The sequence below is a fragment of the Xyrauchen texanus genome, chromosome 4, assembly GCF_025860055.1.
Source record: "Xyrauchen texanus isolate HMW12.3.18 chromosome 4, RBS_HiC_50CHRs, whole genome shotgun sequence".
NCBI lineage: Eukaryota > Metazoa > Chordata > Actinopteri > Cypriniformes > Catostomidae > Xyrauchen > Xyrauchen texanus.
Window position 1 is genome coordinate 27,786,081 of NC_068279.1, and position 26,547 is coordinate 27,812,627.

The following is a 26,547-nucleotide window of genomic DNA, read 5'->3' on the forward strand; positions in this document are numbered from 1 at the left end:
TTAAAAGGAAGGACATCAGCTGAGGATGTCAGCATCACATCTGGCCAAGGCCAATTCTCGTCTGATTAACATGTATACCTGCTGGATAAAGCCAGGCTACACACACATTATCTGTAAGTCAGCCTTCTCAAAAAGTGGACCGGTATAATTTCAGTCGAATTAAAGCATTTACAAGTCATTTTGAAAAGATAATTGTAAGACTCAAATCAAACTTTTAAAGTTCATGTAAACTTACGTTTCTGTACTTGATTTACTCTCTAGTAACTCTCCAACATACTATAAAATACAGTATATGGGTACATTACAAATTTAAAAACATTTCAAACAAGGAAAAACATATAAGCTATTATTTATACTCAAAAAAAAGAGTAACAATTTTAACAGTGATCAAGTAATTTTTTATTCTCAAACAATGCTGTATTAAGACATTACAGACTTGTGAATGCATCCAATCTTTAAGACTTAAATCTTCTGAAACATTCCCCCTAAACAAACACTAAAATATGTCTGAAACAAAGACTTGAGAAAAAAAAAAAGGAAATAAAAAGAAAGATAATCAACCCATCACAGAGGATCAACTTTATCTAGACCTCCAAACAACCTTTAACCGCTCCTGGCTACTGCTATAAGATAAACCCAAAAGAAAAAAAACAAACTACAAATCATGAACTTTTTCCTTTGCAGTAAATATTTTACAAAATCAGCTAAGGGATTAACTTCATATTATTAGAGAGCAACAAGAGAAATGCCACTTGTTAGCATAGTGGTAATAGCATGTAGAGTAGAGCATATAAATATCTCAAACACAGCAGCAAAGGCCTTAAACGAAAACCAGACAGCTCCAAACTCATCTACAACACTACACACGACCTGGTCTACCATTTTAAAGACTGGCTATTATTGGATATAAAAGTGAATGCGCATGTGGATATAACGCTAAGGTCCGAGGAGCATTTCTTCAAATTTGTTTTATTTTGCAGACTGCGTAGGAGGGAACTTGTGGAAAGGAGTGTAAAATCTCTTCTTCACACATTTCAATCAAAGCACTTGCACCTTAGCCAGAATGAGCACTACTGCAGTTATAGACATCTGAGCCAGCTGTCTGATAAGACTTCAATACAACAGAGGTCAAATTTAGCATCAGTTCTTCCTCCATTAATTTAAGAGCGCTCACATTGGAGAATTTCACAAATCTGCAACATTATATCCCTGTCTGGCTTCGGGTGACTTAAGACACCAGGATAAAACAAACTGATTACATTTGGAAAGTTGGAAGTTTGCAATTAAGCCAACAACATGTGTACCTGTTGAACTACCCTCACACAAGAGAAAACATCCATAATAATCAGCTATAAGCTTTTTGAAGTCAGTCTAATACTGTGAGATCAGGAGCGTGTCAATTGCTATAGAATGACTAAAATGTTACATTTGGTCATTGGTGGCATTTACAAACTTGAGTCATATTTGTGGCTGGAGTCCAGTGATGATGATTTGTGTGCATGTTTGACCATACTGGTCCTCTATAGCTTTTGACTGGTTTTCCTTTTTCTCCCCCCACTCGCTTTCCTCTAAGGAAATAATGAACAGCACACACTCGGATCAAAAATAGCTCTCCTATTCACACATGCACATTCGCACACCCACACGCTCTCTTTTATAACACTTGCTGGGAAAAAAAGGGGAGGGAGATACGAGTCTAACTGAATGTACAGCCATATGTACAGCTTTGACTGCAAAACAGAAAGAAGCAGTGGGCTCATATTGTTATTCAGCCCGCAAAATGTTACATATATAAATGCATTCTTTTATTGATTTCTATTTATAATGTTATGTTTTATTAAATTATTTTCATAGAAATGTACATATATTTAGGTATAAAAGAAAAATAATTGAGGCATTATATATGAATTTCCTCAGTTTTTCCATCCAGACAGGCCATTTTAATCCTACTATTAAACCCTTCCATATATTGTAGTGTCAAAAAGCATATTTCTTCATTATAATCACTTCTTTATATCATCATAAATCTGATATAAAACATAAATTCTGCCATCCATTAGCGTTAAAAATGTGTTGTACACATTCACTAGTAAGCATCAAGGCAAATTCTCAGCCAATTTCAAGAGCTCTCAGGAATGCTTAAATCACAATGTAGGGACCGAGCTCTTCACCATGACAACCCAAATCTTTTATAAACCTTGTGCATGAAAACCAGAGGCTCCCTCTTTGGCAAAATTATAAAGCAAATACAATTCAAGCTAAAACTATTAACATCCACTCCAGAATAAATAGCATTTTCTTCTAACTAATTTTTTGTTTCGAACATGGTGTTTGAAACGAAGTCTTAAGTCTAAATACTGTGGAGAAATGCACTGTGATAAAACTGCAGAAATGAACTCTATATGGTATGGCTTTTGTGCTAGAACAGAGTGAGAAGAGCCCATCTTGGTGCTCTGGCTATTGTCAGTTTAAGTGCACTTTGTTGGCACAAGACCCCTAACTGAACAATGAACTGGATTAAGCTTTATTTTTTTATCTCCAACTTTTCTCTTCCCTGAACATCAATTCTCATTGCTCACACATACACACAATCAAGCAAATGCACCCAACCCAAGGCACTGTTATTTCAGTAAACATGGCAGTTAGATTAAGCATGAAAATGCTTAAAAATTCTATAGTGAATAGAGATTGAAGGAGCAACATATAATACGGTGGGAGGTGGACAAAGATTTTAAATCTCTAAGAGAATCTGTCACAATGGCACAGTAGTGTTCAGTTCAGATATATTCAAGTTTTTGATTTTCTCTAAAATGCAACTTTAACAATGTTTAAATATTTGTACTTGTCTGAAGAGTTCTGCTTATCACTGGTATATTTTAATGACTGACTGACTGAACGTGTCATCACCGTTTAGTACTTGTCTATACAAGTGTCATTGTGTGACAGCAGCCAATATTTCCAGCATTGGGAGGGGAGGGGCTATTATGTAACTTGTGATGATTGTACTGCCACAAGTTACTGTACAAATCAGTGCTTAAAAATAATTTACAGTAAATCACAAGAAAATATTTAGCAAAGACCAAAGTGTGCCAATGTGTTCAAATATATCCATCTCATCATACACAAGCGGTTTTTGTAAAGGCAACATTTATAAGTATGTAAAATACCATCTTTGTTAAATAGGGAGAAAAGAAAAGACATGATTGTGAACAGGATTCTAAAATGTTTTAGACCAGTAAGCAGGTAAATATGGTGAGTATGTGCTGAATCCTGTAGATTAGGGCTGCAACTAATGATTATTTTTGATAATCGACCTTGTGCCTGACTTAAGCGGTTGGATTAAACGTGCTTACTAACAATAGAGGGGGGAAAAAAGGATCTTTTAAAAGATACCTCTAAATGACATTCACTGAATTAAAGGGAAAAAAAGACTTTTAATTATGTTTAATTCAGTAAAAATTCACTGCAAAAAAAGTGCTTTTGTCTTGTTTTCCATTTAAAAATATCTAAAAGTCCTTAAAACAAGATACATTTAATTGAGAAGCATCATATAAGATATTTAGACTTGCTTTAAGAGAATGTATCTTAAATATAAGTGTATTTTGTATATAAGTGAATTTTTTCACTTGGTTATATTTCTGTGTGTGCAGTAAATACAAAATACACTTTATATTCAAGATCTATTCTCTAAAAGAAGTCTAAATATCTTATATGCTGCTGCTCTGGTGAATGCATCTTTTTTTTTTTTTTTTTTAAGGATTTGTATATATTTTTAATATTATATTCAACATTCGCAGAATTGTTTTTCTTTCTTCTGCAGTATAGCTGCTAAAGTAAATGTACACTGTTTTAAAGGAGTTTTAGGTATTTATATGGTAAAAAAAGACAAAACAACAACACAGTTTGTTGCAGTGTATAATGAGGCGAATACTCTCACATTCATGTTCATTTCAATCAATCTTTAACTCGCAAAAAACAAACAAAGCTGTGTATTGCCAATTTTCTTCCTGATAAGAAATGCACAATTACATATATGATGATTCAATAAGCCACAAACTATCATGTTATAATCTAGCTGCAGCAAGTGTGTGCGCTCGAGGGATGAGCGTCCCCGCAACAGAGTGTGCATCAGCCCGGTGCAGTTTCAATCTCTCCCCCCTTCAAGACACTTCGTGCAACTAATAGAAGATGCACTGAACGCACAGAGAAATTAAAGTTTTGGAGTTTGTAGTTATTTACATGACGAGCTACAGTGCTCCTCTTGCTCCGTCATTAGATTTGAATATGATCTCATGTTACGTTAAATTACATCAAACGACTTTGACAATGGAAATTTTTGTTGACAATTTTTTACTTATAACTACAAACCAAATGATTCAGCCCTACTGTAGATGTAGATCATCTGCATGGTAATGAGTGTATAGCCAGAAAATAATCTCAGTTTTAGTATTGCAGAGCTGGAGACATTCATACCAGGCACAATCCGTCATTTATCATTATACTATTGCTTTGTCTGATGTTACTGATTCATATTTCATACAGTCTCAAACAAACACACACACACACACACACACACACACACACACACACACACACACACACACACACACACACACACACACACACTCTCTTGCACACTGTCAGATAAACAAAAGCATATTTTTGCTCAGATCTATGCCCAAGACTTTGTCTAAATCATGGCATTTGTGATGATAAAAAATGGTGGGGTCCAAATATTTCTTAAAAAATAAAATGTCTGATCAAACGCACATCACTTGTCTGATCAAATGCACATCACTTCCCTGATGCACTCCAGAACAACAAACCTGCCTAAAATAAAATACAAAAATCCAATAATCAATTAATTTTGACAGCATAAACACATGACTCAGTTATGAAATCACTAACAGAGGTGAAATAAATGCTAATATTGTATTACGCAGTAGTGTAGTGATTTAACTCCTAAAAAGAAATCATGTGACTAGTGCATACAAACAAGATTTTTATCTAAATACATTTATGGCTGCTATGTACAATTTACACAGTGATAACTGAACTATACATTTATGCTGCCAAAAAAAGCACTTAATCATAACTTCCTGACCTTAGAATCAGAATAACCAAAGGAAAAAAAAAAACTCCTTCGTAAACCTTTGTACAAGAACGAGCACACAACACATATTTCAAATGGAACAGCTATAGAACAGCAGATCATAAAAGTAGTAGTAATACCAAATACGATTACGTACAGAGAATATCAAACTGTAGTAGATATGATGAAACTTCCCAAATAGAAAGAAAAAAAGTGCTTTGAAAAGCAAAACCAAAGATGGATCATTGTGGGTGACTCGGTCTCACCAGATGATAAGTGGAAAAGCAAAATGCCAGATTCTGCTCTGTAAGCGGCCAAAGGCATTTCAATAGAACAAACAGTTTGGCGACAAAGGCGTTGGATTATTGTTTATACATCGAGAAAGCGAAACCCATCCCCTTCCCTCCCTTAGAAAGGAAATCATCTCAGAATAAGTTAAAACTGATATTGTTAGATTTTTTTTTTTTTTAAATCATTGTCTATACTTCTACTTGTTGAAAAGAAAACATTACTTTATATCACTTGTATCAGAAACTTTGAATGCAACCGATGATAAACAACTACTTCACTATACAGTGGAAATGGAAAATTACAGATATTGAAGTACCACCCTCTACTGCTGCAGAGTTTCAAGTTGTTTCTGCTGCTCAAAGTAGCTTATAAATTCTCTCAAACACACACTGCTGCTGTGTCAGAAAACACGCAAACATTTTGTGATTCTCATAGTTTACATACATTTCTAGAGATAAATGTACAGTTAGCCTTTTTGTATGGTCCTTCAAATGTCAGAAATTAGCAGAGAGGAATGTTGTGAAGGGGCCCAATATGCTGAAAACGAACCATTTGGAATTAGTTGTACACAACATTGCTCTGTCAGAGGTCAGCAGTGCGCTCACAGTACATACACACACTCCTTTTTCAGTTGGCTCAGAGATTAAAGAAGATGGTGAAGGAGTGTTTTCAGGAAGTAAATAACTATGCTTGTGTATGTGTTCCATCTGTAGGCTTGTGCAGGATTATGTGTGTGTTTTTACAAAGTGTGTATGTGAGGAAATATTGTGTGAGAGGACTCTTCAGTGTTTGTATGTGTGCACAGCAGAATCTATGTTCATGTAGCAGCTCTTTCACCAGTTCATGATGCAGTTTCTATTGAGGGTCATGAAGTAGACCTGACTACTGCCACCAGAGCGCACTGATGCAAAAAACACCTGAAAGAAACAGAGCGAGACAGATATGAGGAAATGATGATTACAGTAATGGAAAAAGGTTTTTTTTTGTGATTGGAGGTTAAGGTGTTTGTGTACATGCTACGCTATAATTTGGGAACAAAACTGCCCTTCTAAGTAAGCTTAATCTGACAAAATGTACAATAGTGGACATCCTCAATTGGAAAAAACAATTCATAAAAGTAAATTATGTTTTAACATTCTAAAATGCAACAAGTTTCCCTTTAGGGGTTAGGATTCATCTTTAGTAATTACAGCGTAATTCATGTCCCCATTTAGATAAATAAGTGAACGTGTGTGTGTCACCTTGTCATTTCGTTCACACAAGAACTTAAGCCTCTGAGCTCTCTTGTGCATGAAGACCCCATCCAGGTGTCCCGTCTCAACAGATCTGATCTCAATGGCTTTCTCTCCCCAGCCCATAATCTGATTAGAGCAGATATGGGCTACAAGCAAACACAAATACACAGACAAAAGAAGAGCTTTTCATCATTTCACTTGAATAATATTGCTTCAAAGGGTATTTACAACAAAAAAACATCTATTGCATTAAATTTGGCTGACGATTAATTGTCAAACAAATCATTGCAATCAAGTTTGAGTCATTCTGTGTGGAATGCTATTTGTATAGTGCAAGGAATTGCTGCCTATGTAGAGTGTTTCAGATCAGCTTTTTATGAGGTTTAATTTCAGTTAGCATGCTGCATTAGAATTCAGCTGTGAATGTAGGCAGTAGAAAGAAAGGCAGCTCACTAGATTTTGGAGCAGAGCTTCATGAATACAGGACTGTATGCTTTTCACTAATTTTGCTATTCTGCAAAAACAAGTATATGCTCCAGACATCACGTGTGTATGTGTGAGCACGATTACGTGAATCTGACACTAACCAACAGATGTGGGCATTTCTCCCCACTGCAACACCACATCTTTGATGATGCGTCCATATGTGTTGACGTAAACACCCTCGTCCTCATAACACAACAGCATCTCCATTCCATCAGAGTTGGGCAGGAATACGATTGCATGAGGAGTCACCTGGGACTGGATCTACAGCAAAAGACAAATGTGCAGAGTGATAAAGAACCGACAGAAACAGACAGAGGTGTAACTTCTAAGTTTTAAGTTCCATGATCTTTTCCAGGCCTTGAAAACACAATTAAAAATTTTCCATGACCTGTAACAGCCTAAAATCTGTACAAATATTTGGTCAAAGAAAATTCTTCTGTCGGCAATTGTACATAAAACATTCTTCTCCAATTCAGCCACAATTCACATATCGCTTCAATATGATCCACTGTATTTTTATTAGCTGCGACCAAAGTCTGTACTGTCAGAGTATGTAATGTATTTGATGAAGCATGCACTTGTCTGACAGTAAAATACTAAGTTCTTGAAGTATGCATGCGAGTAGTATGAATAGATTCAGGGAAAACTTTATCTGGGAACTTGGGCAATGTTCTGTGACCCAAAAATTTGACGTAAGAAAAAAAAAACAGCAAAAATAATCTGCTCTGTTTTTGTAAAATAAGTGCACTTTAAACACAAGGAGCAACTTTCTTGGTATATGTAGCACTTAAAGTTGGGAATGTCACCTGACTCGGGGTTCAAGTTTTTTCATTCTGCTTTTAGAACGTGACATCAGAGACTATTTTTCAGAGACCGGCAACTTCCATTAAAATTAATGGGAGAAATTGGAATGCCCAACCAAGAAGCTCTAGCGCTCAATGGTCAATGGATGTAGAAAGGAAGTCCTACCTTACAGGTAAAAGAGCCAATCACCTTTTAGATACAGACATCGCCTGTCAACCAACTCGAGAACGTGCAGGCGCATTAGCTAAATTGGGTGTTTTAGCGTAATACGTGGTAAAGAAGCACAATTTATGATCCCAATATTATCAAATTTTATTGCGGATTTGAAATATGCTCTTTGATTGTAAACTTGACCAACCGTTATTGAGATTTTGGTCTTTCTCCATTTAAGTAGATAGGAGTTGCACTGGCATGACTGGAATTAGCCTACTGAGAGCATTCCAAAGATGGCCGATGGTGGGCTGAAATGCCAGAAAGACGTGACGTCTTCTCAGCTCCTGAGGTATTATGGGATGGTAAAGTGTCCAGTCTATCTTATACTTTGGATTCGGGCATACTACTGTACCTTTTCTTGGCATACTATATCATAGTGATGTATGGACATTCAGACACAGGATTTGTGGAAAAAAGGTGACATTTTTACTTGTGTAATGTGCATCATGTGACCAGTGTGTAACTCACATGCACAGGAATGTAGATGTCGTAGTTGTTCCCAGAGTCTACATCAATGGCATGGAAGCCAGCACTTGAACCATAGATGACCTTTAACCTTTGGCCTTCCTCCACTGTAAGGTCCACCAAAAGAGGCCTATGAGGCAGGTCACCAAATGACTGGAAAGAAAGACTAAAATGAGCAGGAAGCTAAAATACTGCAAATTACGAATACTGTGTGAAATGAAAAATATATATATTTTTTTTCCCACAACACTTAGTTTATAAGTAATGCATCACAGAACAATTAAGAGTACCTGAAACAATGCTAATAAAACAAAATATGACTGCTTCTTTCAAAACATTAAGAAAACCACAGCAAACTGTAACAGGCGAGGAAAAATACTGATGGATATTTGATATGATGGATGAATATTTTGACATCAAATGAACAGAAAACTTCAGTATCTTTGTAACAATAAAACAGATCTCTTAAACGTGTGCACTTTTGTTAAACAAATATAAAATATTTCTTAAAACTTTCACTACCTTGAAGGCCATGAATTTATGGTAAGGTTTGGGAGCCCAGGCATAAACCTCCACAGCATTTCTCAGAGCGATAACCAAAAACTTGATCCTTTCATATTTCACTGGGGAAAACAAAACATAAATATCTTTAATTTTACTATATGAAATAAAGTACTTTAACTTTGTTAACCCTCTGGGGTCGACAGACGTGCCGGCGCTTCCTGCTGGATATTTTCGTCATTACAGCAGAAACAACTTAAAATACTCAGTCATTTTTGGGCATACAGAACTGTAAGACATCATTAGAGACTATAAAGGGTCTACATTTATTTGTGTACACTCACAATAACAACAAAATCTTGTGGTTTTGTAAAATAAAGAAAATAAAAAGGGTTCAGCAGTCTTCGTGTTCACAAGGATATTTCTGAAACACGTCACAAAAATGAACTGAAACTCCGCGAATACTGATGATACAAACATGAGACATATGTCTAAAGAAAGCTTAAAATGTCTACTTTTAAATAAAACAATTCAAATTTAAAACAAATATTCTCCTGAAATGCAATCTGTTTGAAACAAAGTGATGTACAGTTTTTACTAGGCTATCTAATTATCTGTAATGTGATCACACCCACCAGCAGACCGCGCCATTCATACGCTAATGTGCTGAGACGATCAATGCAAATGGTACACACCCCCGACAGTGAGGTTTAATGTAAACACAAGACAACTCAACTTTTCTTCATGTTTGTAACAATACACAGGCGACTGTGCGGTTTGATTTAAACACATTTAATTCATTTTTCTGCACGTTTGTAACGATACACAGGTGAGGAAGCTCCTGGATAGTGACGAAGAGTTAACATTTTCCTCAGAAGAAGAGCGGGCCTCCGATGAACATTTGTATTTTGAAGAGAGCCTTGATCCAGCCGAGGATACAATTTCAGACGAGTAAGTCATTTAGTTTTCATTAGCTGACATGCTATGTTATATAAACATGTACATATTTTACTAGTGGGATGATTGACATTTGAAATATGTCCTAAAAAGCAAGTTTTAGTAACATTTAAATGCTGTTTCGGCTAAAGCAGGTATTTAAATTGTATGCTGTATGCTATAAATATGATATGTAATATGATATAAAATTATATGAATGTTTAGATTACATTTTAAATAGCGTTTATGCTGCCTCATTTTCATCAACAAAGCATGTGCTTGCAAATATCTGTTCAGGTGTAAATGAGTAAAATGCACTTTAAATATGCCCATATTAGAAAATCAGCATATTATTATGATTTCTGAAGGATTCTGAAGGATCATGTGACACTAAAGACTGTAAGACAGCTTTGATCACAAATTGCATTTTACAATACATTCAAATAGAAAACTGTTCTTTTAAATTGTAAAAAGTTCAAAATATCACTGTTTTTACTGTATTTTGGATCAAATAAATGCAGTCTTGGTGAGCAGAAGAGACTTCTTTTAACAGTAGTGTAGGTCTAAAGTGAAGTAAAGCCTATATATTAAGAAGATGTATAGTCAGATTACTTCTTTTAACTTAAAATTTGATTTGGATCATTAAGTCTTCTCACATTCATTCTCTATCCCTCATTGATGGGCCCAGGGGAGGGGTCTTTGTCTCTCATCTTAATTATAATCCATACTCATGATAGTTCACGCCTCCTCGAATATGACCTTTCAACACTAAAATTGTCTTACAAAAGTTAAACTACTATATTGTGTCAAGATGGTTTTCACATAATTGTGTAGCAAAAACTCTAGGCTACAAGATCCAGTTCTCAAAAGGCGTGTGGGCAAATGTTTAATATATGTTATGTGGCCTTATTTCAGTGACTTAATTTAGTTTTTCAAAACCATGCATAAACGTTATTTTCTCAAAAATGCAAACCTGTACATACATGTTGCTCACATATTATTGTAGGCCAGTTTGTGCTGAATACAGTGTTATCAGACTTTAGCTATTAATATCTTTTTAAGCAACTGAAATAAGCACAAATGTCAAGGCATGTCAAAACTTCTCCAGGGCCCAAAATACCCTCAGACCCCAGAGGGTTAAGACCATTAAAACTAACCTCTGTTTCTTTTATGGTATGCCAACAGGAAGTGCATACTTTCTCCACTCATTTTGAAGTGAAAACTTACCCACTTTGCAGTGCACATTTGCTCTCCATATTTCACAATATACAGTGCACATTGGGGCATTTCAAAGTAAAAACTTTGCAGCACACATATAGCAATTTCTTTGCGAGTTATTAAGCAATTAGTAAGTGAACACTTACCCACTTTGTAGTGGACACAGCCTTCCATTTCCCCTACAGTGGTCCAGCCCTGTTTCTTTTCCACCTCTGGGTCATTATGAAGGATTTTGTTCCTCAGCCAGGCCAGATAATATACACGCACTTTATTCTTCTTTCCTGAAAGTATGAGAATTAAAGTGTACTTGCATGCATCTAGACTGACCATGAACATGTGTCCAGAAATAGTAATGAGTAGGTGCGTATACATTTCACCTTATATAGTGATAAGATGTCCAGAAAGAGTGATGAGTAGGTGCGTATACATTTTACCTTATATAGTGATAAGTGATAAGATAACCTGTTAGAGTGAAGAGTGGCTATGTGTGTAGCATGTTATGATGAACTGGAGTGTGTTTGTGTGTGTTAAGAGATAACCTGATATAGTGAGTGCATTTCAATACAATCTTACCACGTTTAAGGTCAAAAAACGTTTAAAAAAAAAAATTTTATCTGGGAAATTATAACCGTTTAAGCAAAACCAGATCGGCACACAAATATTTTTGCCCATTAGCCCTTTTCGCTTTGTAAGTAAAAACCTTTACCAGTGTTCTGGTGCCTTATACAATGTGTGCATTAGTTGTGCGGATGTCTGTTTACATTTTGATGTGAAAACCAGAGAAAAACCCAATAATTCTTGCATTGTCAGCTTTTTGAAAGGAGCTAATTTTTGATAGTTGTGAGATATTATTGTGCATGTAAATGCATTGTGTGTTTTGGGAAGAGAGAGTGGATGTTGTCACACAGAGACCGAAAGATGGGGACTATCCCCTCCATGGAGGATGATGGTTGAATTTTGGTTTGCACTGGTGTGCCGTTGAAATCAATAGGATAGAGACTTTCAGGAATCAGTGCACTTTAAGACAACATTTGGAGTTCATGGCAAAATGTGTGTGTGCGCGATAACCTGATACAGCATAATGATGAGTAGGTGTGTGTGTGTGTGAGTGTGATAACCTGATATAGTAATGAGTAGATTGAGACCCTCCAAAACATCCATCTGCTGAAATCTGCGCGAGTTGATCAGTGGATAAACTTTCCCCTGTCCGCTGCGATCCAGCAGCTTCAGGCCATTCTCTGTCCCTACTAGCAGATTCACACCTGACAGAACAAACACATAACATGCACACATTTACTATCTAGATATCTAACTAAATGAGTAGCTATGTAAATGAGAACATACCATAGACTTGTTTTTATCCAAAGCTAATTATAAATGACTACAGAATATTCCTAATTTCCAAATGAGGATGTTCGAAAATGTCCCCAAAAAAAGGGATTTTATCAGATTTAGATAACCTCTGGGGAAAAATTTTGTTTCAAAACTACAGCTAATTATTTTCAACACACACACACACAATGTTGAGAAGCTACTATAATCAAGCTACAAATAATTTGAAGTCATTCTGTCTCAAGTTTTGTAAACTACTAAATAAATTTAAAAAAAGCTTGTTACTGGAAAAGCAAAACAGCTATTGGAATAGCTGAGCTAATGTAATCCAAAATGTAGTTAGGTTAGTTGCACTGCTGCTTTATCCCCAAACACAGGCAACCGCACACACACACACACACCTATGTAGACAAACTGCTGTGATTGTGCTCTTACCCCAGAGGGCAGCACACAGGATCTCAGAGTTGAATCTCTTCTTGTATTTGCGGATTTCAGGAGTGTCACTGACAGGACGAGTGTTGGTGGGATTGACATTGACCATAGAGCCCTTCCTCACCTCCAGCTTCAGCTGCTCAAAACGAGAGCCCAGGCCTACAACACCCACACAACAACACCAGAGAACAGAAACGTAGAGTCATAGAGAGAACAAAAATGCAGATGATTCAATATCAAACAAACAAAAAACTTCTGTATCTTCAATAAATAAATGGCTAAAGAGCTATTCATTCGGTGCAGACTGGTCTATTTGCACACATCTATTCATTCTTTTTATTACTATTTTATGCATTTTTTTTATATTAGTACAAATGGAAATTATGTAGTGAACAAAAATGTTAAATGATATATATATATATATATATATATATATATATATATATATATATATATATATATATGTATATATATATATATATAAGATTTTGCCAAGATTACATCTCTGCACATCTTGTCTACAACCACCATGTTTTTTTAAACAGTAGTTTTTATTTATTCTCCCCAATTCGGAATGCCAAATTCCCACTACTTAGAAGTTCCTTGTGGTGGAACAGTTACTCACCTCAATCCGGGTGGCAGAGGACAAGTCTCAGTTGCCTCCACTTCTGAGACTGTCAATCCATGCCTTTTATCACGTGGCTCGCTATGCATGACACCGTGGAGACTCCACACGTGGAGGCTTATGCTATTCTCCGAGATCCATGCACAACTTACCACACGCCCCATTGAGAGCGAGAACCACAAATCGCTTGTTACCACATGTAACTCTCCTCCCTAGCAACCTGGCTGGAGTCACTCAGCACACCCTGGATTCGAAATCGCGACTCCAGGGGTGGTAGTCTGCGTCAATACTCGCAGAGTTACCCAGGCACCCTTTTTAAACAGTATTGGAGTATGCTGGGCAGTTGTTGGCAGCTTTACCTTCACTTACTGTCCCAAAAACCTAATTACAATGTAAGTTTTGTAAAAAAAATCATACATGAGCACAATTTATTTTTGTCTACAAAAGCATGTAAGTATAAGCCTTCAGATCAAAAGGTTTTTATAAATAACAAATTCAGTCAAGAGTGTCCAACATTTTATCTTGTAGTGAATCAAACAAATATCAAGCAGTTATTAAATAGTTTTGTACCATACCTCCAACAGAAACGTTATCTCCTGTGCCCCCTGATGGTTGGTACATTCCAAGGTCTACAAAAGTAGTAAAGGAGGATTTTCCAGAGGCCTTCACCAATCCCCTGGACTGATACTGAAATTGATTGTATGCTCTGTGTTAACTGATCAACTACACATATGTTGCACAGTACATTATATCCAATTATCACTCAAATAAGAAATACATTAAGTTTAAAGAAAAAAAATTCTAACAAAAAATTTAGGAAATTTGAAACAGTGGAGAGAATGAGAATGAAACTCTAGAAGTTGGGTGGGCAGAGAGCTCACATCATAGGTAGAGTCTTTCCCAGGAGAAGAGTGGGAGGCCGAGTCTGTAGGAGAGTGGGAGGGCTGAACCACATCAGGCAGGTTGGTGTATCCATTATGACTACGCTTCTCTGGGGTCTGCCAGAACAAACATAACAAAACATTGGTTTTAGCATTTATTTGTTTTCACAAATTCACTCATTGGCTCAAAAACCTAGAGAACTGCTTATCTATATTTTGGAGGGGGGTCCTAGGCAAATAGATGTAAATATAGTTCCATTAACATAGGCACAATGCGATAAGATTCCAGCATCATGTAATTTGTCTTGAAACTCATGCACAGCATGGCACAATCACAAAATATTTGACCAATCAAGAAATACGCTGTCTGGCCAAAAACTGTTTGGATTTTGTTTGGATTTAAGGCAGTGTTCTGATCTGGGGTTGCTTCAATTGGTCAGGTCTAGGCTCAGCAACATTATGCGACAATAAAATGAAGTCAGCTGACTACCTGAATGTACTGAATGACGAGGTTATCCCATCAATGGATTTTTTTCATTCCTGACGGCATGGACATATTGCAGGATGACAATTCCAAGATTCATCAGGCTCAAATTGTGAAAAAGTGGTTCAGGGATCATCAGGAATCATTTTCACACATGAATTGGCCAACACAGATTCCTGACCTTAACCCCATTGAAAGTCTTTGGGATGTGCTGGAGAAGACTTTACGGAGTGGTTCAACTCTCCCGTCATCAATACAAGATCTCGGCCAAACATTAATGCATCTCTGGATGGAAATAAATGTTGTGACATTGCAGAAGGTTGTCGAAACAATGCCACAACGAATGCGTGCCAATTTCAAAGCTAAAGGCGGTTCAACTAAATATTAGAGTATGAAACTTTTTGTTTGGTCAGGCAGTGTATAATACATATTAAAATTATTGTTAGTTTTAGATAGATAATTTGAAACCAAGCAACTGAAAAAAATTCTCATCACATCTGATTATGACAAAAAAGACACTGCATTAGACAATTACCCGGTACCCAGTAGTTTGCATTTTATTTAGGAGCTGTTTACAAAGAAAGCAGCCCATACAGGTGAGTCAAGCACTAGGTTTCGTGAGACAGCCTGAATTACACACATATCCTACCCTTTGTACAAGCATGGTTTGGTCTCCATATCCTCCAGCTCGTTCTTCCTCTCCTCCTTCACCCTCCTCCTCCTCATGGACAACCATAGTGTTCACAGAGTCAGAATCTGCATCACGTGGGCTAAAAAACACACGTTGAAACAAACCAAATAAGAAAAAATTATTCAAGTATAAATATCAATTTCTTTTATTTAAATGTTCCTAAAATAATCCATATTTAGTCAATATTAGACATTAAGAAAAAAAAAAAAATCTTGAATTTGGAACGATACTTCCAGTGGTGTCCCCTTCCCACATTGCCCTTCAAGGGTGCAAAAATGCAGTTTGGAAAACGCTAATGAACTAAATCCACAAAACTCCAATTTCAATTTAATAGGTCTTAAAATATGAACATATCATTGTCTCCTACCGGTCAGTAGGGCTCTCCTCCTCTGCTCCCTCTCCACTCTCACTCTCTTCACTGCTCTCACTGCTTTCTGAGGAAGAGGAGTAGTCATTAGCCTTCACCGGGGGCCGTGGCTGCTCCTCTGCCCGCTCCTTAGAGTATAGTCCATGGTCCTGATGCATTCACAAAGAGATCAAGAAGATATTATTATTTGCCTGCATTAATCACATATTACATAACTATAATCCTAACCAGCCCTTGACGGAATCGATCATTTATTTTTCTAATTTTGGAGGAAAGTCTACATGTATGTAATTCTGTGAAATAGATTCAAGGATGGTAAAATTTGTTCAAAGAAGAAAATACTACAGTCTTCTTGATAGCATTATCAAAAAGCCAGGGGCTGGAGATGAGTAGAACTTTGTGAATCAGGGGGTTCAAATTCTGAGAAAATCTGCAAAGATCAGAGCACGCAGATTCTGTATGGGCTTGCTTATAATCTCCAACAGTCCCAAAATTCAGGAACATGGTTTCTATCTGGATTCAGTCAGTCCCACAAGGCTCTCTGGAGTGTGGAGGGTGTGGGGTAGAAATTTTGTGTGGAGAGGGTGGATGTTGTCACATAGAGACTGAAAGATGGGGACTGTCCCCTCCATTGGGGGTGATGATTGAATTCTGGTTTGCACTTGTGTTCAGTTAATATCAAAAGGATAGAATCTTACAGGATTCAGTATGCTTACAGACAGCATTTGAAGTTCATGACAAAATGTGTACAAATAAGAATTTCAGTAACATCATCAGTTACCCCTGCTATATCACAGTGATTCTGCTTATTTACATTTTGTATTTTTAGTGATTACAGAGCAACTATGCGGTTTTAAATATCAAGAAATATAATTTTTTTAATAATTATTGTATTCATGTACTGAATGTAGGGCTGTCGATTTAACGTGTTAATTTAGTGTGATTAGTTATATGTAAAAAAATGAGTGCAATATATCATGCCCCCAAAATTCTGTAATAAGCTTTGATGTTTTTGCGTTCCGCAGTCAGCAGGGGGCAGACTCATCAAACCATGCATATTTATTTTGGGGTCTTTCCAGCAATTACTGATATGCGATTACTTCAACTTATTAAATCGACACATCAGGTAATTAATTTGATAAATAAAATGTAATTAATTGACAGCCCTAATTTAATCCACATCCACAAGAACATCATCATGAGAAGATGTAAGCATGCAAGAATACACACAGACTCATGCGGATACAAACACAAGATGCGGGCACTGACCTCTCCTATTGCTCTCTTATAGCTCTGAGGACAGGGGAAGAGCAAGGAAAAGAGATTGATGTGAGAGATTGAAGAGATAAGGTAAGGAACAGAGGTTAGTGTTTAGAGAGGAGGTAGTCTTTATTTTTTCTCCCCTTTTTCTCCCCAATTTGGAAAACCCAATCCCCTAATGCGCTCGTGGTGGTGTAGTGACTCACCTCAATCCGGGTGGCGGAGGACACATCTCAGTTGCCTCCGCATCTGAGACCGTCAACCCACGCATCTTATCATGTGGCTTGTTGAGCGAGTTACCGGGGAGACATAGCGTGTGGAGGCTTCAGGCATCCACACACTAATCGCAACGTGCCTCTCCAAGAGCAAACCACATTATAGCGACCACAAGGAGGTTACCCCATGTGACTCTACCCTCCCTAGTAACCGGGCCAATTTGGTTGCTTAGGAGACCTGGCCGGAATCACTTCGCACACCCTGGGTTTCAGCTCACAAACCGCAGGGGTGGTAGACAGCGTCATTACTCGCTGAGCTACCCAGGTAAGATATAGAATTCTGATTTTATATATATATACACACACACAAACACACACACACACACACAGACCTGCCAACCTTGGATGGGACACGGGGTTTGAGGGGAGGGGGGGTTCATATATTCTCAAATTTTTCAACATAAAAATTGGTTGTGAAGGAAACAATGCAGTCACACATTTTTCGGAATAATTCTTAATGAAAAGATATATTAATGTTAAATATTTTCCAAAGGTTAGCAGGTCTGCACTCAGTCACACACACCTTTGTGCTTTTCCTGTTAAGGCAGTATTTGAGAGTAAACACTGGTCATAATCTAACCAAATCTAGGGCAATACTCATATTTACTGTATGTCTGTCTTTAATTTTTTCACTCTGCCAAAAAACAAAAAACACTTACTACAGTACAGTACAGTACATGGTAAAACCATGGTAAATCTTTGTAAGAGCTGATTTATAAACTAATCGCATTACAAATCAGGGGAAATGTTTGCGCATCTTGCGGTCAGAGATGGAAAAACACACCGCGTGTGAGCACAGACCACATGCCTGAACAATTCTGGAACTCTTCACTCTGGAACACGCGGCGCATCAAAATATGTATTTAAATCACAGCACTTTCATAATTACTAAGCCATATAGAGATTTCAATTTTATTTAGATTTATTGTTCTGCATTACTTGAGCATTTTATAATTTGCATGGCTGAATGATGTCTTCCTCTTATCTGAGTGACCATGAATGACGGAAGATTTAAAATGAATCCATGCGATCAAGCCTGCGTGATCGTCGACTACAGGGGATTAAGTTAACTCAATACAACATTTCAACTTTCCACATCCACCCCAACCCGTTTACTTTAAAGGGCAACATGCAGGTTGAATTTATAACTGAATTAATACTTTATATTGTCTGCAGAGGTCTTTTAAAAACACATATGTAGAAATTACTAATGAAATCTCATTTGATGTAGAGATTTTGATGAAAATGTGCTAGGCTCTGGAATATGCCTTTCCCGCTATAGCAACGCGTCATATGACGTAGGGCGAGGCAAATAAAAGAGCTCGCGGTCAGCTCTCTCGTTGTTGGGTGTTGATGTAGTTAGAGCAGTAGTGAGAGACAGAAAGTTTTAGATCGAGTTTTAGAGAAGCCATAATGGTAAATTATTGTGTTTGTGCTGGTTGCACGAATTCCAGCCTGTCAGGACATCGTGTCCATCATTTTCCTTCTAGGAAAAACAAGGCTTTTCGGTCTTGGGTGCGTTTTGTGCAGGTGAAGAGAGCAGACTTCACTGCCGCGTCTGTTACCACACACTCGGTCGTTTGTGGCGCGTGCACAGAGGCGTCACCAGGTTTTTGCGTAGTTTAGAGTGACAAATCGTACCAGCGTACTTTGAGGTCAAAATGTGTACCCGCTACGCAATATGCGTACAGGTTGGCACGTCTATATAGTTCCTGAACACCTGTTTTTAACCTCATGAGAACCAGCAATTTATATTTGTCTCATATAATTTTATCTCATAGAAATTGAGACCATCCATGCCAAAATCCTGGGCTTTTCTTTGATACCATTTTTATTTTATTTTTAGGAAAATTTTAGGAAAAATAGGGAAAACTTCAAATGCATAACTGGCATATTTCTTTATCCCAGGAGGATATGAAAGATTTGAAAAGAGGTAACTTGAACGTCTATTTGAATGTATGTGTGTCTGTGTGTTACCGCTGGTCTGCTGGGTCTGGACGATGTACGGGATTCTCCTGGTTTGTGTCGACCATCATGAGACAGGGTGGGGGAGGAGTCCATCTTGGACGAGCCTGAAATGAACCCAACAATATTACACACCTACACACAAAAACTCAACATATACTCAGAACAATGTTTTATATATTATCACACATTTAAAGTGAACACTAGACATAACACACTCACTGAGTATGCGATGTCTTTCTAGAGAGCCTGTCTGTGGCAGGTTGGACATGATGCTCATGCTGTCACCTCGCTCCCAACGCTCATTACGACTCAGATCTGGATTACTGACATAGAAAGAATGCACAGTGCCAAGAGTCAGTGCAGTCACCTGATTTAAATGACTTCAGTGTCTGTGTGTGTGTGTGTGTGTGTGTGTGTGTGTTACCTTGCTCGGACTGGGTGTCTGATACCAGAGGAGAGATTTGTGTTCAGTGCCGTGGCTATAGAGGCTGTTCTCTGAGGAATCTTAAGAAGAAAAAAGTAATTATGGACAAATAATACATTGATCATATTGATTTAAATTGGCCTTAGTCAGGGTAGACATATTTAAATGGAATGCAAATGAAAACGAGACAGTGAAAAATAGACATTAGTGCTGTGTATCACCAGCCACCTCATGATACATGTTGTAATACATATGTCACAATTCTCACTAACAACTGAATCAATTATGTGCATATAATAATGAACACATATATAGATTAAAACAATTATTGATAAAGGTATCTAAAGTATCAATAAATGTAATATACATCATGTGAAATATTCCATTTAGGGATGTTAATTGATTAAAATCTTTAATCAAATATGTGATGTGTCGATTAATTAATCTAATTAATCGCATACCAATAAAGGTAATACATTACATCATATTGCATCAAAACATTTAGACAAAACAAAAAGTGGCTTTAAGTGAAAACATATATATATTTCTTTTATTTCCATATCACTAAACATAAATCTATTATTTGCCTACTTTCCTTTAATCTATTTTTAATTGTTCTGTGTACTTGCGCATCAGATTCATGCTTTTGGACCATCTCACTTTGGTTGCATCATGTTTTCAGCATCTCTAGTCATAAGCGATGTGTTCTTAGGATGCTATGTAAAGTTAAATGTAGTTTGAAACGTCTCTGTTTCGTATGTATCCTCAGTTCTCTGAGATGAAGGAAACGAGACATTGAGTCATGCTGACACATATGGGAAATACTTTTCCAACGATCTAGTTGAAACCCTTCTACAATGTTGCAATCCTAAGATTGGCTATGGTGTTTAATCCCCACCATTTTAGGTGCAAAGCTGTCCACGCAAACACCATTCCTCAGAATTTTCTGACTGAGGGACAAAGAGCACATCGCTCGCACCTAAAAAAAAACTCAGAATTGATAGTGCAGCCAGTTTACAGTGTGGCAGATGTATTGTTCGGCCAATAAAATAGCAAGCACTCTAGACAGAGAGGACTTGCGAAGAGAGAGAGAGATGTACGTCTAGGTTCTAAAACCTTGTGAATGTGTTTTGAGAACACCAACCTGCTGCAAATCATATGTCTTGTAAGTAGACGCAGTTTGTCCATGCTCATGAAAAGACCATGCCTCTAGCTGAGTGTGCTTTAACACCAATTGGGCAATTCACACCCTGCAACTCGTAAGCCTGGGAGATCGCATCATCGACCCAGTGAGAAATTCTTTGCTTGGAGATGGACATTCCTTTTGTGCATTCTCCATAGTACAAAAAGAGCTGGACAGACAGTCTGAACTGGTGGGTATGCTCAACTTATGTGTGCAGCGCTCGCACAGGGCATTACAAATGCAAGGACGGTTCCTCATACAAATTCCTAATTTCCTAAAGAGCTAGGAAAAAGGCCTGAAGGTGAACCACCCGAGCTCTGAAAGGTGTGGATAAACCTGTAGGCACATAGCCTTTTATAGGTTTGACAGTGGCTTTTGAAAGACTCCAGGCCAAACTACAGACATGAATTGTCGACAGAAAGTGCTTGCAAATCACTGACCCATTTTACTGAGGACAGAGCCAGCAGTAAAATGGCCTTAAGAGAAAGCACACATAATTCAACAGTGTCCAAAGGCTAGAAGGGGGGTCCCAAGTGCACTTGTAGGACTAAAGTCAGGTCCCAAGTCAGGACTGTAGCCAAGCTAGGGGAATTTAGCCGCCTCGCACCACAAAGGAACTTTTTGATCAAATCATGTTTGCTTATAGAGGTGCGTGATAAGCAGAGATAAATAAACTTTGAGCATTGACGGAGTGAGCCATGCGTCCAATCGCTCTTGAAGAAACGTAATAATTTCAGGTATGGGGCTGTTCACTGGGTCTTTGCTGCATGAAAAGCACTAATTAGTGAACACAGTCCTTTTAAACGCATATAGGCATCTCGTTGATGGCGCTCTATCCTACAAAACGGTGTTCAAAACCGACTGGGTCAGTTCCGAGACCTTTAGCGCACTGTCCAGGGGCCACACATACAGGTTCCACAGCTTGGGCTGGGGAGGTCAGATTGTGCCCTGCGCTTGAGAAAGGAGATCCCTCTTCAGCTGTACTGTACAGCCGTCCAGAATCTCTATCATTTCTGGAAACCTGGACTGATTGGGTTACTTCGGCACAATTAATAGAATAATTTCCTTGTCCTCTCGGACTTTGCATATGACAGAGTGAAGGAGGCACACCGGGAGGAACACATATTTACATTTTGCTGGCCATTTATGGGCCACTGCATCCACTCCTAGTTGAGCTTGAGACTTGGAGTGACAGTCTGAGGATGAAGTCTCTATTCTATCAGCATCACTCCTTGGCATGACAACAGGCCCACACTGTAATTCAGATGGCCTGGGACATATGTCGCCCACAGAAAGAGCATGAATATAATGCCAATATTACTTATATGCAGTGCAAAATTATTGAATGAATATTCAATCATTTTGAATATTATTGAAGGTTTAAAATTATTAAACTATTAAGAGTTAAAGGCCAGTGTTCAAACAATGATTTTGTAAGAACTGTAAGATTAATGACTAATATCTTTGAAGTTCATCCTGGATTAACCACAGAAGTTCATATAGATGCATTGTCCTTTGTTAGATGGCTGATGAAGGCTTTTGTTAGCAATCTATTGATAGTCTATGTATTCCATTTTAAGAGTGTAGTCCATCATTAGAACAAGGTGATGCAGGCCGAGATCAGTGAGGTGCTTCGCAGTTCAACTGTTGTGTTGTCCGAGGGAATCAGAACATGATAATTCGCTATTTCCATTGTCACCACTTTCTGCCTGAAAACCTGCCCCAGCATGACACCTTGCTGGTAGAAAGCAGGAGCTGTCCAAGGTGCTATAGCAGCTAGACAGCATTGAGATATATCAATGTGCATGTGTCCTTTGCGCCAGGCATACCGTGGAACACTGTGCTTGACCAGCACTGAAGAGGTCTCATGTGTAAAAGACCTAATGGAACGCTTTTCGAAACAGCTTCAGTGGAAGTGTTCTCCCCAGCTTGAATTGAGACGGACACTGGAGAATGGTCTGAATGCGATCGTGAGATGTGCACACTCACTCATTGAGTCGAGACGAACTCCCACAAAGGAGATTGATGCCCAGTTGACACGGCGACCCAGGCTGTTCAGCTGTAGCAATAAGTCCCTGTGCTGGCATAACAGAGCCTCTGAATTGGCCAGTAATAGCCAATCGTCGAGGTAGTTAAAAATGTGCACGCCGCTCAGTTTAAGAGCGCCGAGTGCCGCATTGATGCACTCTGAGAATGAGCATGGAGCTAGGGACAGATCATAGGGTATTACAGTTCTAAACAATCTCTATCGCATTTTCTTTGAAGAGATTTTCTGCACACCTTACCATCACATCCCATTTATAATGGGACTGTGGATGACAGGACACCATTGATGAAATATGAACCTTTTGGCATTCCATATTGGAGCATAAAGTATTGCAGTTCTAAACAATTCCTATTATGCTTTTTGAACAATCCATATTATGAATTTTCTGGCATTCCATATTGGAACGTGTAGCAGAATGTGTGTGCAACTCATGCAATGAGTGCTTTGCTCTTTTGTGAGAACTTTCTTATTGAAAGCAATATACAGAAGGAAAATAATTAGGATGTCACAAACCACACAGGACGGTGATAGCATCCAATACACACCTCAAGTGTGATAAGTAATGATTTTCGTGGTGAAAATTGAGAAGTAATTTCCCTACTTAGTTAAATCAGGAGGGAAGATACATCAAACTGGGAGCAAGGTGGCCAGAGTACGAACTGAATCTTGCAGCAACGTCTTTAAAACCCAGACACAGCAGCGAGGGCCGCCCCTCATCCACGTAGCAGGAAAACAATGTGTCGGCTCACTTACTAGATGAGACTGAGTGCTGCTCACCACCGGGAAGCGGTTGTGCACAGTATTCAATACATGCAATAAGTGTGATTTGAAATGAGGACGGAAATAATCAGGATGTCACAGACCACACAGGATGGTGACGGCATTCAATATACACACCTCAAATGTGATTATTAAGGATTAATTTCCCCACCTATTAAATTTAGGTGGGAAGATATTTTTCAAACAGAGCATGAGGTGGCCGTCATACAAACTGAATTTTGTAGCCGCGTGGACCTGCCACGCATCCGTGGAGTGAGATAACGGGCGCGTCGGCTTGCTCACCAGATGAGACTGAACGCTGCTCGCCACAGGGAAGAGGTTGTGCACAGTACTCATAATATTAGGAGGGAATCACTTGACAAAATTGGATCATTCGCAGTCTTTATACCGCGAGGGACATGGCATCTTCATCGCCAGAACTGGCAACATAACGAGGTCCCACACTCCAACAGAAGACCGGAGCTCAACACGCATATAATATATTGGCAAAGCAGCTTCAAGAGAAGATCGAGGGGCTCGCAGGGGTTGCGCCAACACGAGATCGGCCTCTGATTAATCTAACTCAGCCTCTCTGCTCCACCGTGCCCCCTTGTGTGATCCCTCGGGAGTAACAGAAGGGGAAAGTGGGAGAGTAAGTGAGGAGGAATCGTCCCTCAGAACGAGGCCGATCCGAGAGCGAAGTGTCTTGATACTCATGGTCTCACAGTGAGGGCAATCTGTATCCATAAGAGCTGCATTGGAGTGGCCGTGACACACACAATAAGCTTATAGGGGCCTGAGTAGCTCAGCAAGAAGCTAACTACAACATCTGGAATCCCAAGTTCGAATACAGAGCGTGCTTAGTGACTTGCTGAGTGACTTGCTGAGTGACTTGCTGAGTGACTTGCTGAGTGACTTGCTGAGTGACTTCAGTCAGGCTTCCTAAGCAACCAATCGGCCTGGTTGCTATGGTGCGTAGAGTCACGTTAGGTTAACCTCCTCGTGGTCACTATAATATGGTTCTTGCTCTCGTGGGGCACGTGGCGCATGGATGTCATGGAGAATAGCGTGAGCCTCTACACTCGCCATGTCTCCGCTGTAACGTGCTCAACAAGCCACGGATTGAACGTCTCAGATGCGGAGGCAACTGAGATTCGTCCTCCACCACCCAGATTGAGGAGAGTCACTATGCCAACACAAGGACTTGGAGTGAATTGGGAATCGGGCATGCCAAATTGGGGAGAAAAAGGGGAGAAAAAAAAACTAAACAATAAGCTTATAAGGAAACAAAATTCTTGCCGAAGTGCTGCAGGGAATTGGTATGCTGAAGCGGCCCGTTCACCAGTGAAGCGTCCAGTGGCGAGGCAGAGTAAATGTTCACTGGAACAATGCAGGGGAGCGGAAAGTCTTCTCTTTGCCGTGAAGATCCTGCCTACTGACTCATGTATGTCGAAGTTGTAGAAGGCTTCTAGATGAGAGAGATGTTCGCAGTCTTGAAGGAAGAAAATTCGGATGAATGGTGTATGTCCACCTGCTAATATAACGGACAGTTTTGCGAATAAAAGGGGAGGGCTAGTCATTGCCGTTATTGCAGAAGTGTGCCAACTAGGTCATCAGAAAAGGATTTCCCATATGCGTCGGTATGACGCAATGCCGAGAGAACTGAAACGTTAGGGAACTTTTTAAATACCCGTCTCGAGATCCCTGCATTCAGTTGTGCTTGGTCCAGCTGCCATTGAGTGGAAGGGCGCGTCTGTGGATGGCTGAGCTCAGCTTCCTGCTCCATGGACTGATGAGGCATGTTGCATGTAATGCTGGAGAGCTGGCTGACCCCTATGGCATTATGGTGCTACATCAAGCTTGAATTGCTCTGATGTTAGGCACATTAATTACTACGGAATTTACGTACAGGTTAGAGACATGACTAATTGCGTAATTAAAATTAAATCGCACTAAATGAACACACTGAATCAACAGCCCTAATAGAAATATATCGATATATGGTTGAATCTTAATAGCTATAATAGATGAATGAAGAATGTTTGACAGGATGTACAAATGTTTTAGGTTGCTCCTTAGTTCTACCGGAAAGAAATTGTCAATATCTTGTACTATACGCAGTATAGTATATCCATTTATCAGACTGTACATCTAACCCTCATAGCCTAATTTTTATTTCCATCAAACTAAATATGGTGTCTATCCTGACAAAGGTCCATAATCACATTACACAGCCCATATGACAGAGAAATGACTTTATATTCTGTCTTACTTTAGGAGGCTGCTCAATCTCCGGAAGATGGATCCAAGGCCCCCGGTCATCTCTCATAGGCCGAGACTGAGGAGTGGGGGTCTCGGAGGTGGGGTCAGAATTTTGACGAACTAGTTCTCTGGAGTGTAGAGGGCGAGGTATGGGTGTGGGAGAGGGATCCTGGGTGGGGAAGGCAGACATGGTCTTAGTGGGCTGATCACAAAGAGACTGAGAGCGAGGGACAGGAGCAGCGTATGGTTTTAACGGCACCAGGTGGGCCATCTGGAACTACAGAGGATGGGAGAGGGGACAAGAGAAAAGGGAGAG

The 26,547-nt window shown here is 38.8% G+C and overlaps 1 protein-coding gene across 2 annotated transcripts in view; it reads right to left on the bottom strand.

The window, feature by feature from the left end:
- Positions 1-4,525: 4,525 nt before the first annotated feature.
- Positions 4,526-26,547, bottom strand: part of LOC127636153 (misshapen-like kinase 1) — a 63,206-nt gene continuing 41,184 nt past the window's right edge. Inside the window, exons 16-31 of one of the 2 annotated variants that reach the window (XM_052116584.1) lie at positions 26,242-26,400; positions 19,981-20,060; positions 19,776-19,879; positions 19,566-19,660; positions 16,054-16,202; positions 15,645-15,765; positions 14,512-14,628; positions 14,206-14,317; positions 13,009-13,164; positions 12,360-12,503; positions 11,388-11,522; positions 9,109-9,209; positions 8,590-8,739; positions 7,206-7,365; positions 6,625-6,764; positions 4,526-6,300 (exon numbers count right to left, since the gene is read on the bottom strand). In XM_052116584.1, the coding sequence (XP_051972544.1) occupies positions 6,217-6,300; positions 6,625-6,764; positions 7,206-7,365; positions 8,590-8,739; positions 9,109-9,209; positions 11,388-11,522; positions 12,360-12,503; positions 13,009-13,164; positions 14,206-14,317; positions 14,512-14,628; positions 15,645-15,765; positions 16,054-16,202; positions 19,566-19,660; positions 19,776-19,879; positions 19,981-20,060; positions 26,242-26,400 (2,007 nt within the window). In that variant the 3' untranslated portion in view covers positions 4,526-6,216. Of the gene's footprint in view, positions 6,301-6,624; positions 6,765-7,205; positions 7,366-8,589; positions 8,740-9,108; positions 9,210-11,387; positions 11,523-12,359; positions 12,504-13,008; positions 13,165-14,205; positions 14,318-14,511; positions 14,629-15,644; positions 15,766-16,053; positions 16,203-19,565; positions 19,661-19,775; positions 19,880-19,980; positions 20,061-26,241; positions 26,509-26,547 lie in introns of both variants that reach the window. The other variant, XM_052116576.1, reaches the window with a different exon arrangement.